The following is a 15,189-nucleotide window of genomic DNA, read 5'->3' as shown; positions in this document are numbered from 1 at the left end:
GTTTGGGGCAGGGCAGCCGAAACCAGAGGGGGAAAGGCAGTAGCTAAAAACAAGAGGGGCTAACAGCTGAGTATAAGGGGAAGGACTCCGTTTCTGGCAGGGCTCCCTGTATGGAGCCGCAGCACTGGTCATGGATACTGCTGGAGAAGCTCTTCCAACTGGGAACAGGAGGCTGAGCTAGAGTTTGGGAAACAAGAGTGGGTGTGCCTAACCCCCACTTCCAGGCAAGACCTGAAAACAGAGAATGCAAGCACCGAGAACCTTCCCCCTCCACCACCCTGCCCCTTTGTGCTCTCCATTCCTGGTCCCACCAGGGCTAATGCCGGGAAATGGTGCCAGAAAGCTCCCGGACAATCAAGTCGTCTAAAATAATGTGGCCTTCACCTGGACAGAAACAGGGACAGTGACATGATGGAAGCTGCCAAAAGTTCAACCCATTAACAGGATGTAACACATTAACCAGTTCCCCACAGCAGCAGCTACCCTCACACAGCAGAACAGACGTGGCCTGGGTCTTGCTTTCCTCATACTGGTTCTTGTTCCAGGCCAAGTTATTGGCACATCTCGTTCAAAGTATTGCTGTTTGGTGGAGTCCTTACCGGTTTCATCCTGTGAAAATCCACGTAATGCACTGGGCAATGCTGTTTCATAGGGGGAAATCTCTTTTTGACTATCATCTTTACTGTCTTTACCTTGGTCTGCAGCAGAAGGATCAATAGTTCTGGTAGTTATTACCCTTGCAAGTGGCCTGTCTTATTTATAGTCCTAACACAAACTCCAAAGAGTAGAGATCTACGTTAGAGGATGTAAAGCATAAATTTCAGATTAAAAAGGATGCAGGATAAAATTATTATCTGTCTGTAAATTAAAATGTAAAATTATTATTTTCCCCTCTTCTAATACTGCTACTATCTTCATCAGAGGTTTGGTAAGCTCAGGAATTTTGGAGTTAAGAAATCCAAGTGCAATGTGATAACAAACCTTCATCAGAGACCTCATTCTGCCCTGCGGTGACCAGCATGGGAAAGCAGAGGATCACAGTGCTGTGAGTACAAGTGAGAAGGCAAACAGGCTTTCTAGAGCTTTCTGGATAGATCTAAAGTGGTTAATCTGGGTGCCTCAAGAGAACTCCTGCAAGGTGTTGGCTTATCCATGAGGAAAGTGTGTCTTATTGTTATCATTCCTGGATTTCTCTCAGTGACTCTGAAGTTCTGTTATTTGGCATAGTGCAAAGGGACAGTCGGTGCCCCAACTGTGCAAAAAGAGCATTAAGTATCCTTGCATATGAACCAAGAATCCTGCTGCATTCATTTTTAGCATTGCAGAAGTGGTAGTTGGAAGGGAGCTCTGGAAGTTATCTAGCCCGTCCTTTCACTCAAAGCAGGCCTGCTGCCAACGCTGTCAGCTGTGACTTTGTCAAACCTACCATTTCTCCAGTGATCTGTTCCAGTGCTGCACTAATCTCTGGTGAAAACATCTTTCTTCATGTCAAGTCTGAACTCCACATGCTGCAATTGCAGCCATTGACCCAGGTTATATCTTCTGCCCCTGCCAAGAAAAGTCATGTTCCAACATCCTTGTAACTGCCTTTCAGCTATTCATAGGCAGTTCTTTAATCACTCCAACCTCTTTTTGGTCAGACTAAACAAGCCCAGCTCCCCCTGTCACTCTCACTGGGTCATGTGCTCCATACTCTGACTGATATGGTAGTTCTCCATTACACCCTCTCCAGTTGCTCCACATTCCTCTTCAACTAGGGATGATCAGACCAGATACAGCCCAAGCACAGCCTCGTAAATGTCATGAAGAATAAGGATTGTAAGTTACCTTGATCTACTAGCCATGCTCCTCCAGTATTCATTTACTGCTGCATACACAGTTCAACCAAAGAGAACTTAATTCCAAGAAAATTAGTATATAGCAATCAGCTCTATCGACCTGCTCTAGACAGAAGATTAAAAGCTCTTCCAAAGATCAAAGTTCAACTGCTTTTCATGTAAATAAATATATTTGCTTCAGATCCCTTTAGTATTGTAAAAACTTGAACCCAGTGCATCGTTGAAAGTAAAATCCGCAGCTGAAAATCCTTTCCCTTCAAAGAACAGCCAACTTTTGAGGCAACCTCATGTATTTACTTACTTTACATTTCCTGAGCATCTCTTTGGGATGTGATTGAGAGACCATGTTTGAAGAGCTAAAAATTAGAAGTCTAGTATGCACTGCACTGTAAAATCCTAGGAGAGGCAAAATTGTTGCATTATTCACAAGATAAATTAGGCAAGCTCAGAAACATGGTTACCTCACCTACACACATCACGATAACATGAGAAGCTGTTTCTTCAGCAGTCTCCAGCAATATTTCATAGGGCCTGGCAACTTTCTAGGAGTCAGGAACAGCATCTTTTTTTGATAGTTGAATGGTGTAGTGCAGGCCATGAGGATGATCAGGGGCTGGAGCACCTCCCGTATAAAGACAGGCTGGGCAAAAGGCTGTTCAGCCTGGAGAAGAGAAGCTGTGTGGAGATCTCATAGCAGCTTCCAGTATATGAAGGGGGCTACAAGGATGCTGGGGAGGGATTTTTCGTCAGCGACTGTAGCGACAGGACAAGGGGTGATGGGTTTAAACTTCAACAGGGGAAGTTCAGGTTATACATAAGGAAGAAGTTCTCCAATGTGAGGGTGCTGAGGCACTGGAACAGGGTGCCCAGAGAAGTGGTGAATGCTCCATCCCTGTCAGTGTTCAAGGCCAGGCTGGACAGAGCCTTGGCCAACATGGTCTAGTGTGAGATGTCCCTGCCTATAGCAGGGGGTTGGAACTAGATGGTGTTAAGATCCTTTCCAACCCAAACCATTCTCTGATTCTGTGACTGGCACATAGAAAATTACTCACCCAAAGTAACCCAATCTGACATGAAAACTCAAAGCTTTTAGCTCCTAGTACACTGCTTAAAATACTGTGCTATTTCTCACAGTTTCCCCAGGTCCAACTGTTGCAGTCATGGTTATTGACAAGCAGACCTACCCTTGCTGGGAACATTCCCACCTGGAGGCCCCAGCTCAGTGAACTCTAGATGAGGCTCAGCAGACATCCACTTAGCTGAGTATGCGAAGGTCTGCAGTTTTGTCTTCATCTGCCCTGATACCTTCATGTGTTACAACCTCTGTGAATGTCAAGCCTCACATACCAGGGGTATGCAATTGAAGGCATTCCGTAAATGGCAGGTGAGGAATTTGTTGTTGCATTGCAACAAATGGATTGATCAAAACTGCATTAAAGCTCAAAACTGCATTAAACTGCATAAGCTGAAAGAAGCATTAAGCTGCTTCTTTCAACCAGGTCATGGAAGGACAATTTCAATTATTTGAAAAGAGAATTGCTGGGCAGAAACAGCAATTGTCTTCTTGGAAACCAGATCTTGTTTCTGTTTTCTCTGTGATTTCACAGTTGGTTTTAGTGTTCATTTACATGTGGCATCAATCCCAATACTAATCACTTCCAACTTATTTGCAATTATCCTCGTGAACCCCTGATCCAGCATTTTCAGATTAAACCTCCAGTGCTTGGGTCGATTAGTTTCTCCCTCATTCTTCACCACACACCATGCTGCCTAGTTCTGTACTCTGATTACCTCTTAATTTCTGTATGTCTTCCACACCTGCCTCCTCAACCTCTCTTCCCCAGACCCGTCCTTCTTACCCACCCACCTCCTTCTACCCAAAGTGCTTCCTTGTCCTGACCTTTAGCAGATCTCTCACAGAATTATAAAGTAGTTGAGCTTGGATGGGATCTCTTGAGGCCATCTGGCTCCAACCCCTCCTGCTCAAGCAGGCCCACCTACAGCTGGTTGCCCAGGACCATGCCCAGAGAGTTTTTGAGTATCTCCAAGGATGGAGACCCCCACAACCTCTCTGGTGGACCTGCACTAGTGCTCAGTCACCCTCACAGTAAAAAAGCGTTCCCTGGTGTTCAGAGGGAACCTCCTGTGTTTCAGTTTGTGCCCACGGCCTCCTGTCAGTGGGCACCACTGAACAGAGCCTGGCTTTGTCTTCTTTGTACCCTCCCTTCAGGTGCATTATGTATATATATGTATGTGTGTGTGAATATATATATATATACATATATACATACACACTAATAAGATCTCCCCTCAGCCTTCTCTTCTGTCTCAGAAAGAGCTGTCTCAGTCTGTCCTCATAGGAAAGATCTTCTGGTCTTTTCACCATCTTTGTGGCCCTTCATTGGACTCTCCAGTTTGCCCATGCCTCTTCTGTGCTGAGGGGAAGGATAAATTTTATGATCACCTCCCTCATACCTCCCTTAATCTGCTGGCACTACTCTGTCTAACACAACCCAAGATACCATTTGTGCCCTTTGCAGCAAGGGCACATTACTGGCTCATTTTCAGCTTGGTGTTCACCAGGACCCCCAGGTTCTTTTCTGCACAGCTCCTTCCATCTGGGTCACTCCCAGTAGGTACTGGTGCATCATCGGGGAGTCCTGTCAGAGTTACTGCTCTGACTGCATCAGACTATAAACTGCAATTCCAGACCAAGGCTAAATCGATAATAGTAAATTGGAATATAGTATATTGGCATAAATAGAATAAATTGGAAAGTAACAACATTTGTCTTCCTTTGTTGGAACAAAATCTCTGGGTGGAAAAAAGATTTTTCCAGGTGTATGGAAATGCAACCTACTGTCCTACCCTTAATGTTCACTGTGGTTTTATGCTGTTCACCCTCTTAGCCTGTCTTTGCTCTATTTGAACTGAAAGCTCCTTGTAGCAAGGATTTGTCCACTGCTTCCCCTCTCTGCAGTTATGAAACTGCAGAGGGAGAATGAGAAATACGTTCTTGGTTGATTCAATAACAACACACAATTAACTGTGTTCCTTTAACTCCAGAACTCCAGCCTCTTGACTCGTTTGGTTGAAGCTGGCCTATAAAACATGGAGTGCAGCTGGTTCCTTCCAACAGAGAGAAGTAATGACATGGGCACACACCTTCGGTCCAATGCAGTACTAGCAGTTTATTTTCACTGCTGGATTTACAGAAGTTGTAGTCTCATTTCTTCTCTCCTACTCATACTACTGGAATGCAAAAGGAGATGCTGCCACTGGTAGAAGCCTGTTTATATGTTTCCAGCACTGGAAACCAGGCTTCATTTTCCTGGTCCTGCTAGCAGCAGACAATGGAGATGCAAGGAATGGAAATGAAATCTGATGCTCAGGAATGGAGGAAATGGCCAGCTCACTCTCAGAGATCTGAAGACCCAGCATCTTTTGTGACAAAACTTTTGTTTGCCCTTACAGGACACACAAGGCAAAGACTAGGCCAGGGAATACGTTACAGGTCTCATCTGGTCACAAATAGCAGTAAGCCAACACATGTGGACTGAGAATGGATCTACTACTGATGATAACTCACCGCTGTGGGCAGCAAACCTGTGCCTGCAAAACACCTTGTGAGGGTGAGGAAAGGGCAAGTCCTTGGTCTTGTGTAGACCTTTGGTTTGCAGGACAACGATCCACTTGTACCACTGAGGAGACAGTGATGAGATGAAAATGCACATGGGATTTATCTAAGAGATTTCTCACAGATCCATGGAGCAGCAAATTCACAGCTGGAGGCCCAGAAGTGATCTTTCATCAGGACAACACAATGTTGCACGGGGCTGTTAGAGAGGATGCTGCAAGAGACGTGGAACAAAAATGAGATGGAGAGAAAATGCTGAGATATCTCCTGGAGGCAAGAAAGAAACAACATCTGATTTTGAAGGGTGGAGCCCAGAGGAAGTGAAAGAACCCAACCTCCAAAGGACAGCTGTTAGAAAACAAAATGTACACCCAAAAAACCCTAAAACCCTGGAGATCACACATCTAAGTAATTTTGCCACTGTGGAACCCAAATCATAACGAAATATAAACATGATGCCCTGACAATGATATCCACCACCATGAGAATGGCAGTGCTAAGAGTTTCATGGGAAGATGATCACCTCCAAGGAGTCTGTAAGAACAGAAATCTGGATTTAAGAAGGGAACTAAACCAAGTTTTTAGAGTACCAACCTACTGACAGCGAGATCTTGTGAGAGTTTTCTCACTGGAGAAGTGTTAGAGACTGACTAGTTTCCTTTACTGCCACAAAAAGGAAAGGGCCAGGCAAAGTCACTGGACCAAATCATAATGTCTTTCCTCATGCAGAATGCTGAGTTTTGTCCAAGAATGAGCCAAAATTAAGGTTCTGACTTGGGTTGGCACCAGTAAAGCAGCAAAGGGCTGGGTCCTCACACCCAGTGACACCATCACTTGGCAGAATGGGTGCAAGGTGGCTAAATCCAGTTAAGCCGAGATGGACCATATGGTTTTCTGACTGAGTAACTGGGTGAGCAGTACAGGTAAATAATCACTGATCTGAGCAGCCAGAGGGAAGTAGAGAGTGAGATATTAATATTAGCCCTGCTTTTCGCATGCACATGCCTTTACAAGTTGCAGGGCAGTAAAAAGTAGACCCTTTTGAGTTCAGTGCCATACAGGTAACAATAAAATCTGCCCAGGAAGAAAGTTACTGAAATCTGGTGCAGGAACTCTGGGTATTTTGGAACACCAGGCAACCTGAATTAGCACTGTTGTTTTTAAAACACAATGAAACTCACTTGGTGCCATTGAATATAGAACCATCTTCCCAAATCCATCCAGAGCCTGTGGTGTTCCTCAGTCCAATCCAGAAACATTCTGTTTGAATACTCTTGAACAGCTCCTGGAAATGGTGATGAATTACAAAATGACTACTGAAAGACAGCCTGAAAACAGAGGTAAGGATAAGTAAATAGAACAGAGAGCAAGGTATATCCCCTTGCCTGACTATTCCATAAGTGACTGACAATACTGCTTCTCCACACCTTCTAATCGGGAAGATCAGCCCTGCAAATCATGACTGGAATAAAACCTATGCGTATGGCCACATGGAAGTAAGGGTGCTTTCAAGGGTCCTGGGCAGATTCTCCAAAGGCCATTTCTTAGGGCAATATATGTGAGCCAACTGAACCCCAGTTTCCCGGAGTATCTTACACTTTAGGTAGGAATATATACTATTAGCATTAATGCTTTACCATACAGCTAGCTAGCAAGCTAATAGAAAGTATTAACAATTAAAGGTAAAGTCAGGTCAGGGCAGGATGTGCAGGCACTGACAGATCTATGTAAAAAGCCCAGGACCAAAGCTCTTTAAATTTTACACAAACATGCCTCCTACGTGTTTTCAATATTCATTTCCTTTTGCCTAACCTTAACTCCTGCTTACTGTTAATAGGTGAAGCCTGCAATAGAAACTCAGCCCTGAAGTAAATCCCCTCCTTAAAAATAAAAAAAAAAGATAAAGACAAAGGAGACAACTTTGTCCAAATTTGCAAAGGAACCAAACAACAGTAACCCTTCAATGTATGGCTGGGCTCCATTCTTCCATCTTTATCTCCTGCTGCCATAAATAAAGCTTCAGAGCAAACATCTTTACACAGGAGCATTAACAAAGTGGTGAACTTCATAAAGTGGTGGGAATAGGAGTAGCTTGAGGAATGCTTGAGTGTTGCTGGTGGTTTGGAGGTGACTGCTTCCCTAACAAAAAGAGGCTGAACTAGCTAGGAGACTCTTGCTAACACAGGGAAGTCTGAGCAGGGACAATGGTAAACACTCTAGCAGCAGAGACAGTAGTAAGAAAGCTGCTGGACCAGGGAGGCTTTCTTCAGGCAGAGAAATGGGTAATGTGGGGAAGACAGGTATTTCCCAAGGAATCAGGATTTGCTTAAGCATGTGTGAGAGGCCGGTACATAGTCCCAGTTCAGCAGAAACATGGCTTTGTAAGCCCCCACAGAACATCATACAATGCAACTTCTGTCCAGGGGCTGGAAGCTGTCCACGTTCAGTGGACCTGAGCTAATAAGCTTTGGCTTGCACAGAAACAATCAAGTACTTCTGCTCTACTTAGGCAGATGTGCCTCACCTCCCTAGTGATCAGCTTTACCCGTTTCTTCTGTGGTCATACATGGCCCTACCCTCAGTGAGCACCACTAAAAAATGAGCAGTGGAACAGACGGTTTCTGATTCCACCAGCATAACAGTGCTTTTGGCAGAGAGGGGAAGTAAGCATTGAAAACAGACTGAGAAAGAAATATTTGTGCATGAACACAGCCAGTGGCAAGGGTCACTGAGCAGGAGGAGCTGGAGTGGTTCCAGGGAGGAGAGGCATCACTTTGGCAGAGGGAGGATCTCTGGAGAGTGGGGCTGTACTGGTTTGTAGGCAATGAGTACAGTGACTGCACAGTCTTTTCCTGTAATCATTCATAACACCCATGTTAGGGATAGGAGGGAGGTGGAGAGGGACGGTGGAGAAGGCTGTCTCCTAACATCCTTCATAGGATCATTTTGGGTAGCTGACAGTGACCATCATCTCTCCCTTCGTTTTGCTTCTTTGCCTGCTGGGAGCATCTAAGGTGTACACTGAAACTGGAAGTGTACTACAACATCACAGTCATAAATCCTTCCTCTCCTTTAAAGACAGAATATTGCTAGATTGACAGTACTGCTTGGATATCAATCACTGAGGTATCCGCAAGAAAATGGAAGGTCTTCAAAAAGTAAGAAAACCATTACCATTTCCCAAATATCACTGATCACCAGGAGATGAGCTCCCTGTGCCCGGCAGGACTGCCGGCTGGAATGCCAGTCCTTCTTCTGCTTGGAGAAGGAGTAGCAGCTCCCTCTGTAGGCAACCCACTGGTCAGGGCAGCGTGGCTGGGAGTTACCTGTAAAGGAATCCAAGTACCCGTTTTTCTCTACCGTTAAGCAACAGAAAGACACTTGTCAGCAAGGATCTGCTGAAAAGCAACTCTTCTGGATATCTGCAATGCAGAAAACACAAGTGAGGATAAGCATCTAAAAACAACAGCGTGTGAACACTGAACTTCAGATCCTCTGTGCAATTTCTAGGTATTTGTACAAGAGTCACATGCACTCTGACGCTGGTGCAACACTGCCCGCTTCCCCCGCCCCAACCCCACCGGCTTTCCTCTGAACTACTGAAGGTACCTGAGAACCAAAATGGTCTATCTGAAAGCAGGCAGCACTCTGGGTGTGCAAAAAGTAAGGGGAAAAATTTACATCATTCTGTGGGTACAGTGTGATCATGTCACACTCAGGCTGAACGGATTTTAAGCAGAAAACAGTAAGTTCTTCCACATGGTCTAGCACCTTCTGCATGCATGCAAAAGTGTTACAGATCTTGTATCTTCAACCTGCAGTACACCACTGTAATTGCTGCAGACAAGTCTACAGAAACCTTTCAGTTCCTTTCACTGTTCTTTGCAACAGGATCTGAAATGGGTTGCCCGGGGTCTGCACAAGGAATATATTCTTCACAATATTCTGGATAGGTAGTGGGTACTTAAGACTGGTAGGAACCTAGAATAGCTTCTGGTTTAACCCCATATAATGGAGTTCAGGATCTGAGCTCCTGCGTTTAGATGAATCTGTGGTCCTTGCTGATGGTTGCTTATACTCAGCACCCCTTTGTGCACTTACTTATCTTCCATATCAAAGCAATCGCTAGGGAGATGCTTAGTATCCCAAAGCCAATAGCCAAGCCTGGCACAACTTCTGGCCACAGACAGGGAGCTGTAAAAGAGAAAAGAAACCATAGCAAACAGGAGCAACATGAAAAGTGACAGTGGTTTTTCATAGTTTGCTTGTGTCCTGGGCATTTCTATAAGGAACCGAACTACTTACAGACTGCTGTCTGTCTACACTCTGCACATCGCTGCCATCACTGTCCCTGCCCACCTCCCTTGGACCTGCCCACACCCCTGCCCACCAGCCCAGGGCCCCATTTCAGCTGGGCTTGAAGCCATCATTCCTTGCCTGAGATTCCCAGGTTTGGTGTGTCTGCAGGTCAGCCACATCTCAGCCCCTGCCTGTTTTATTAAACTCAGTATGGGAGCTACAGACAACAGGACTTTCTAAGAAGCAATAAATGTGCAGCTAATGGTTACTGATGTTGAGGAACCAGGATTTCTCTGTGCTTCTCCCTTAAGCTTATCTACCACATCCTGTTCTTGTGGTGCTCCAAGGTCTTCTACCCAAGTACAGCAACAAAGTCCCTGGTGAAGCTTATGAAATCTGAGGTGCTTCTCTCTCGGTCATGTCACAAGACCCAAATAAACATATTTGCACTCCCAAAAAAGGCTAGGAGTCTAAGGAATAAGATGGATAAACAGGAAGGCTGTCTTTAACTAAAGACTACCACAGCAAGTACATTGAAAACTTGGCTGAAGAAGGGCTGTGAGCAGCATGCCATAGCAATAGGATATAAAATACACAGGGAAGACAGAGGGGGCTGTTCTCTCCTCAAGCCAAATTACAGTCAAATTAGGTTAAATAACTAACTGCATCAAGAATTAACAGTAACAGCATCCCACAGACCAGGCAAATACTGCTAAATGCACAGGGTTAGAATTATATTACGGGCTGCCAGACAAGGATGGTGACAGCACTCATGAACCAGAAAAAAAAAGCACAACTGAAAACCAAGAGAGCAACTGTGATGGAAGCCTGATGATGACAGATGTCAATTAGTCTTATTAAATTATGCAAATGCCATGTCAGGGCATGATGCTGAGACTAAATGCTTAGACATGATCAATAGGCACCTGACAGAGCGGCGAGCCAAGAACCACAGAAAGCAAAGCAGCTCGTGACTGCCCTGAGCCGTGCTCAGGCTACCCTGCTCACCACAGATCCATCCAGCAGCTTCTGTGCCACAGCAAACACAAATGCACTGAGATTCAACAGAGCCAAAATCCAGCAACAACAACAAGGCACTGCAGCATAATGATTTCAAAATGGAAAACTACAGGAAAATGAGGAAGTTTGTCAGAGATTAATTAAAAGGAATGGCTAAAAGAATAAAATAGTTGTAAGCAGTAAAGGAGACTTTTATTAGGACCTCTCGGTGGAGACTGAAAACAAATGCACATCACGTATCAAGAATATTGTGGGAAGCACAAAGAAAGCCAGTGCTAAAACAGAAGGGGAAGGGACTTCACTTAAAAACAAGAATGAATCCTTTAAGCACTGGAAGCTTTGTCCAAATACAGAAACTAGACCAGGTCAATAAATTAATATGAATTAATCTAGTTTGACCTTAGAGCAGTTTGCAAGTTCACCAGTTTTAAGACCAGTTTCTGTTTTATAGCAATATGATCTCAGAGCGGTTTGCAGGCTCACCGGTTTTAAGAAGTTTCTGATTTATAGCAATATATTTACACCTGCAGGTTTCAGTTACAAAATACAGAAAGACTTTTCAGTTACAACCTACTCCTCCGTTTCATTCAAGAGGACAAAGGACTTTAACTCTGTTCCTCTTGTAAGGTCACTTTTGTATTTCTGACGATCTAGGTTTTGCCTAGGATTGACACTCACGAGAATGGAGATAGGCCCAGGTTAAGGGGTAGGGTGGAGCTGCTTCTCTGTAGATTAACCCTGAAAACTAAGCAAAAGAGGATAAATATCTGCTGAGACATAATTCTTTGTTCTGAGACCACATTTCTGAGGATTAGCATTTCTGTTTTCCTTCCTCTCTTGCCTCTCAAAGAAGCTATCTCCTTCATCCTCCAGATTGCTGGTCCTGATTTTAGGGAAAACTACTTCCAGGGATGAAAGCCAGTGAAAGGGTTAATCCTTAAACGTTAGCACTGGGCACTGGAGCTGGTGCCTCCTGGCAATGAACAGAGCAGTTCACCCTCTATTGTTTCAAACCAATTGCAGAAAAAAGGGAAATGACTGGACTCAGCATCCAAACAAAATCCCAGGGCACCTCCACATCCAGAGCAATGGGCGAGTTCACTTCAGTCCTTAAAAGTGAAAACATATGCCACTAAATAATTTGGGGATGAAAAAAGTGAAGTGGGGAAAATCATATTGAAGTATTTGAGGAGAATTTAAGCCTCACTTGAACTGCAGTGATCAAACCAGGGAAGTGGAATTTAAAAGTTCATAAACCGAGATTTTTACCCCTTACAAAAGAGAGTCCCTGCACTTCCCCCTTTTTAAAACAGGTTCAGGGTATTGTGATTGATCCTCATCCCCAGGACTACATGTGAAGCTCTTGTGTAAGAGGATCAGAGAAGCACCTGAGATGAAGTTGAAACACAAGAGAAAAAACTGGGTAGAGCATCCAGAAATATTTCCACGTAGTTGTCTTGAGGAACTGTAGAAAAGTCTCCCCAAAGGAAGGGAGAGGGAACCTTTTACCTTATGCAAATATCCAACGTGATGTAAATATCCAATGTTATAATTTTCTAGTATACAAAACACCATGCCAGATCTCCCAGTGCTCTGGAGAAGTGACTGTGATAGGCTGCAAGCAACGTGACCCAGTATTTTTAGGTTTGGGAATCCAAATTCAGTTCAAAAACTGAAAACTGTTAGCATTTTGTAATTCAAGTCTTCTAGGACAGTCTGAAGAATACCTTTGCACTGCCCCAAATAACTCACTCCCCTCAGCTCCTGCCTACGTCAGTATGGGAGTAGCATGACTACCTAGGGCCAGGGAAGAGAATTAGAGAAACAAGGATCCTGTCCTTGGCTAAGGCACAGACCTGGTTATTACTCTTACTACAGGAGTGCTGCACTGGCTAACATTGTCTTAAGCGACTGCTAGACTGACATTTTGGTAGTGTGGCATATCTAAAGCTCTCTGGAAGCCAAGCAGAAGACAACCAGAAAAACTCTTAATTTTTCCAGAAGTCCACAAGAGCCAAAAAGAGTCAGTTTGGTCAGAGGACTGATCTATACACCTGTGATAAACCTGTGATACTGCATCACAGGTGCATTTGTGCATTTGAAAACAGAGATGAAATACGTGAGAGCACATCTCTCAAAAGTAATGGAGGCAGGAACAGAGTTGAAAATAAATGTATTCTAAAGAAAGGTGCTTCAACTGTGTTCCCTAAGGACTCCTCACATGAAGAAGAGAGCTGGGAAATAATCAAATAATGTGTACAGAGAGTGTGTTAAAAAATCAGCTTCCTTATTTTACACCCTAAGACTTCAGCTCAAAAAGGTGGGGGTACATAAAGAAATTTGGAGAGAAGGAATATTGAAAAGAAAACTGTAAAACATCCCAAGAAGGCATTGGGTAATCTGCACCTCCAACTGGGTGGGAGGGAACACAAATCGCGGGGAATGAAGGGATGTCCCTGTGTCTTCGGATGCAACAGAAACATCATTTCTGATGAAAACACATGCAAAAGCAAGACTGCCTTCCAAGCAAATGGAGTGTGATTACCAGGCAGGAAATTGGGGATTTCTGTGCTGGCTTTGCTTCCATAGTGCAGCAAGTGACCAGGCAGCACTAACAACCACAGATATATGCAGTTATTCTGATCAGGGCATAGAATCTTGTACCTCACAGTGAGAGCCCCCTTGGCGATAACAGCTTGGAAAAAAGCTGAGGTCAAACTTCAGTGTTGCAGCCACTGCAACACAACTTGTCTAAAGCACACAGGTGTTTAGAGGAAAAGCAATCAGCTCATGGGAAGGAGACAAAAAGAAGGATCACCAATGCAAAATCTCACTCTTCTAAGGTGGTATTTCTCAACCAAGCAGGCAGAGAAATTGCTCAGTGTGACATTTGCAAGGACTGAGCTGGGGGAATGGGGTGGAAATAAGGAAAGAGAAAATTGAGGGAAAGCACTAAGAAAATCTTCCTGATAGCAAACCACCCTGCAGAACTGGCTCAAGGCAAATGCTGCAAATTTGCTCACTGGGAGGTATGTAAAACCAGAACAGAGAAAACAGAGGTAAAAATGTATCACAAAAGAATCCTGCAGAGCCCCACAGGAGAGAGCCTGGATGATCTCATATGTCTCCTGTCTCTGATCTCTGATTAGCAAACGTCTCATTTATCTGTACTCGCATCTCGCCTGCCCTTCAAAGAACTATTGCTGACAATCTCATCTTGCTGACAAGCAGACAACTTTAAAACTGCAAACCTATTTCAGAGAAAAGCATGCCTAGGTTGAACATCCTGGAGTAGACACCAAAAGGGGTCTGACAGAGAAAGGCAGGGGAAACAATGCAGGGGCTTTGACCCATTGACTTTTGTCACATTAAAATACTCATGGTAGTTTCAGAACCAAAGCAACAGCACCATGAGCAGGCACTCAAAATCAGTGGCCAGCTCAGAGTGTAGGTCTTGCTTTTGCTCAACATAAAATCTTTTGTTGACCTACCTCATGCAGCTTCCTTACCTCTTTTTTCCCGTGCAGCACTGGTCCTAGGCAGAGGAGTCTGAGAGAATCTGACAGACGTATAAACTATTTCCTCAGTCTCTTCAGCTGCAGAAGTTTCTGATCTGCTTCCCTCCATGCCAAAGCAAAGAGTGCGTATGACAAGATGTTTCGATCGGGCTGTTGAGTAACAGGGCTCAACGCCCGTGAAACAGGAAACCTGAGGCTACATTCAGAAGACAAGATGTGAATATGCAGCCTCTGTCTTCAGCTGCTCAAAGTAACTCAATCTACAACAGACTGGAGAGCAGTGGAAGTGCAACAACTTCAATTTCCTAACCTGATGAGGGATGTCTTACAAACAGTCATTAGTGGGAAGAGGTGATTAATCACAAAGTTCATGGGTATTGATTCAAAGAAATCACTTCACAGTACACCAATCCAAGAGGCTGTGATGACACTGATGCAGTGCCTGTGACAATGTGTGGTGCTCCGCAGAGCTCCTTCGCAGGACAGAAGCAGGCTGATAGCAAGATCACAAGATGAAAAAGGTGAATAGCAAGAGTACAAGGTGAAAAGCGGCATAAGCAACAGCTACAGCAAACTGGCAGCCCAACTGCTGTCAAAAAGGAAGCAAAGTTGGACAGCATGGGTTTCAGAAGGAAGCCTTGTGAGCTTTGGACACTTCTACTGGGAACTCTGTCTACACCCAACACCCAGTGTGAATGTGCTCGAGGCACTCGAGGCAGGCACTGAGAGCTGGCATCCCTCCAGACCATGCGAGTCAGCATCTCAACAGCATCAGTACAAGAGAGACATGGACATACTGGAGTCTAGCAAAGGGCAACAAAGACGGTAACAGGACTGGAGCATTAATCCTATGAGGAAAGGCTGAGAGAGCTGGGAC

General features: G+C 44.5%; 1 protein-coding gene across 1 annotated transcript; it reads right to left on the bottom strand.

Annotated features, from left to right (window-relative positions):
• Positions 1 to 5,577: 5,577 nt before the first annotated feature.
• Positions 5,578 to 14,421, bottom strand: LOC104407112 (killer cell lectin-like receptor subfamily G member 1). The gene is made up of 5 exons (XM_010016299.1): positions 14,304 to 14,421; positions 9,577 to 9,669; positions 8,650 to 8,801; positions 6,657 to 6,760; positions 5,578 to 5,689 (listed from the first exon to the last, which is right to left on the bottom strand). The coding sequence occupies exons 1-5, from the start codon at positions 14,419 to 14,421 to the stop codon at positions 5,578 to 5,580; spliced, it is 579 nt and encodes a 192-aa protein (XP_010014601.1).
• Between the last annotated feature and the right edge of the window lie 768 nt (positions 14,422 to 15,189).

The sequence above is a fragment of the Nestor notabilis genome, unplaced genomic scaffold (genome assembly GCF_000696875.1).
Source record: "Nestor notabilis isolate BGI_N333 unplaced genomic scaffold, ASM69687v1 scaffold5656, whole genome shotgun sequence".
Classification (NCBI taxonomy): Eukaryota; Metazoa; Chordata; class Aves; order Psittaciformes; family Psittacidae; genus Nestor; species Nestor notabilis.
Note: the sequence above shows the minus strand (reverse complement) of the source record. Positions and strands in the feature narration are given on the sequence as shown.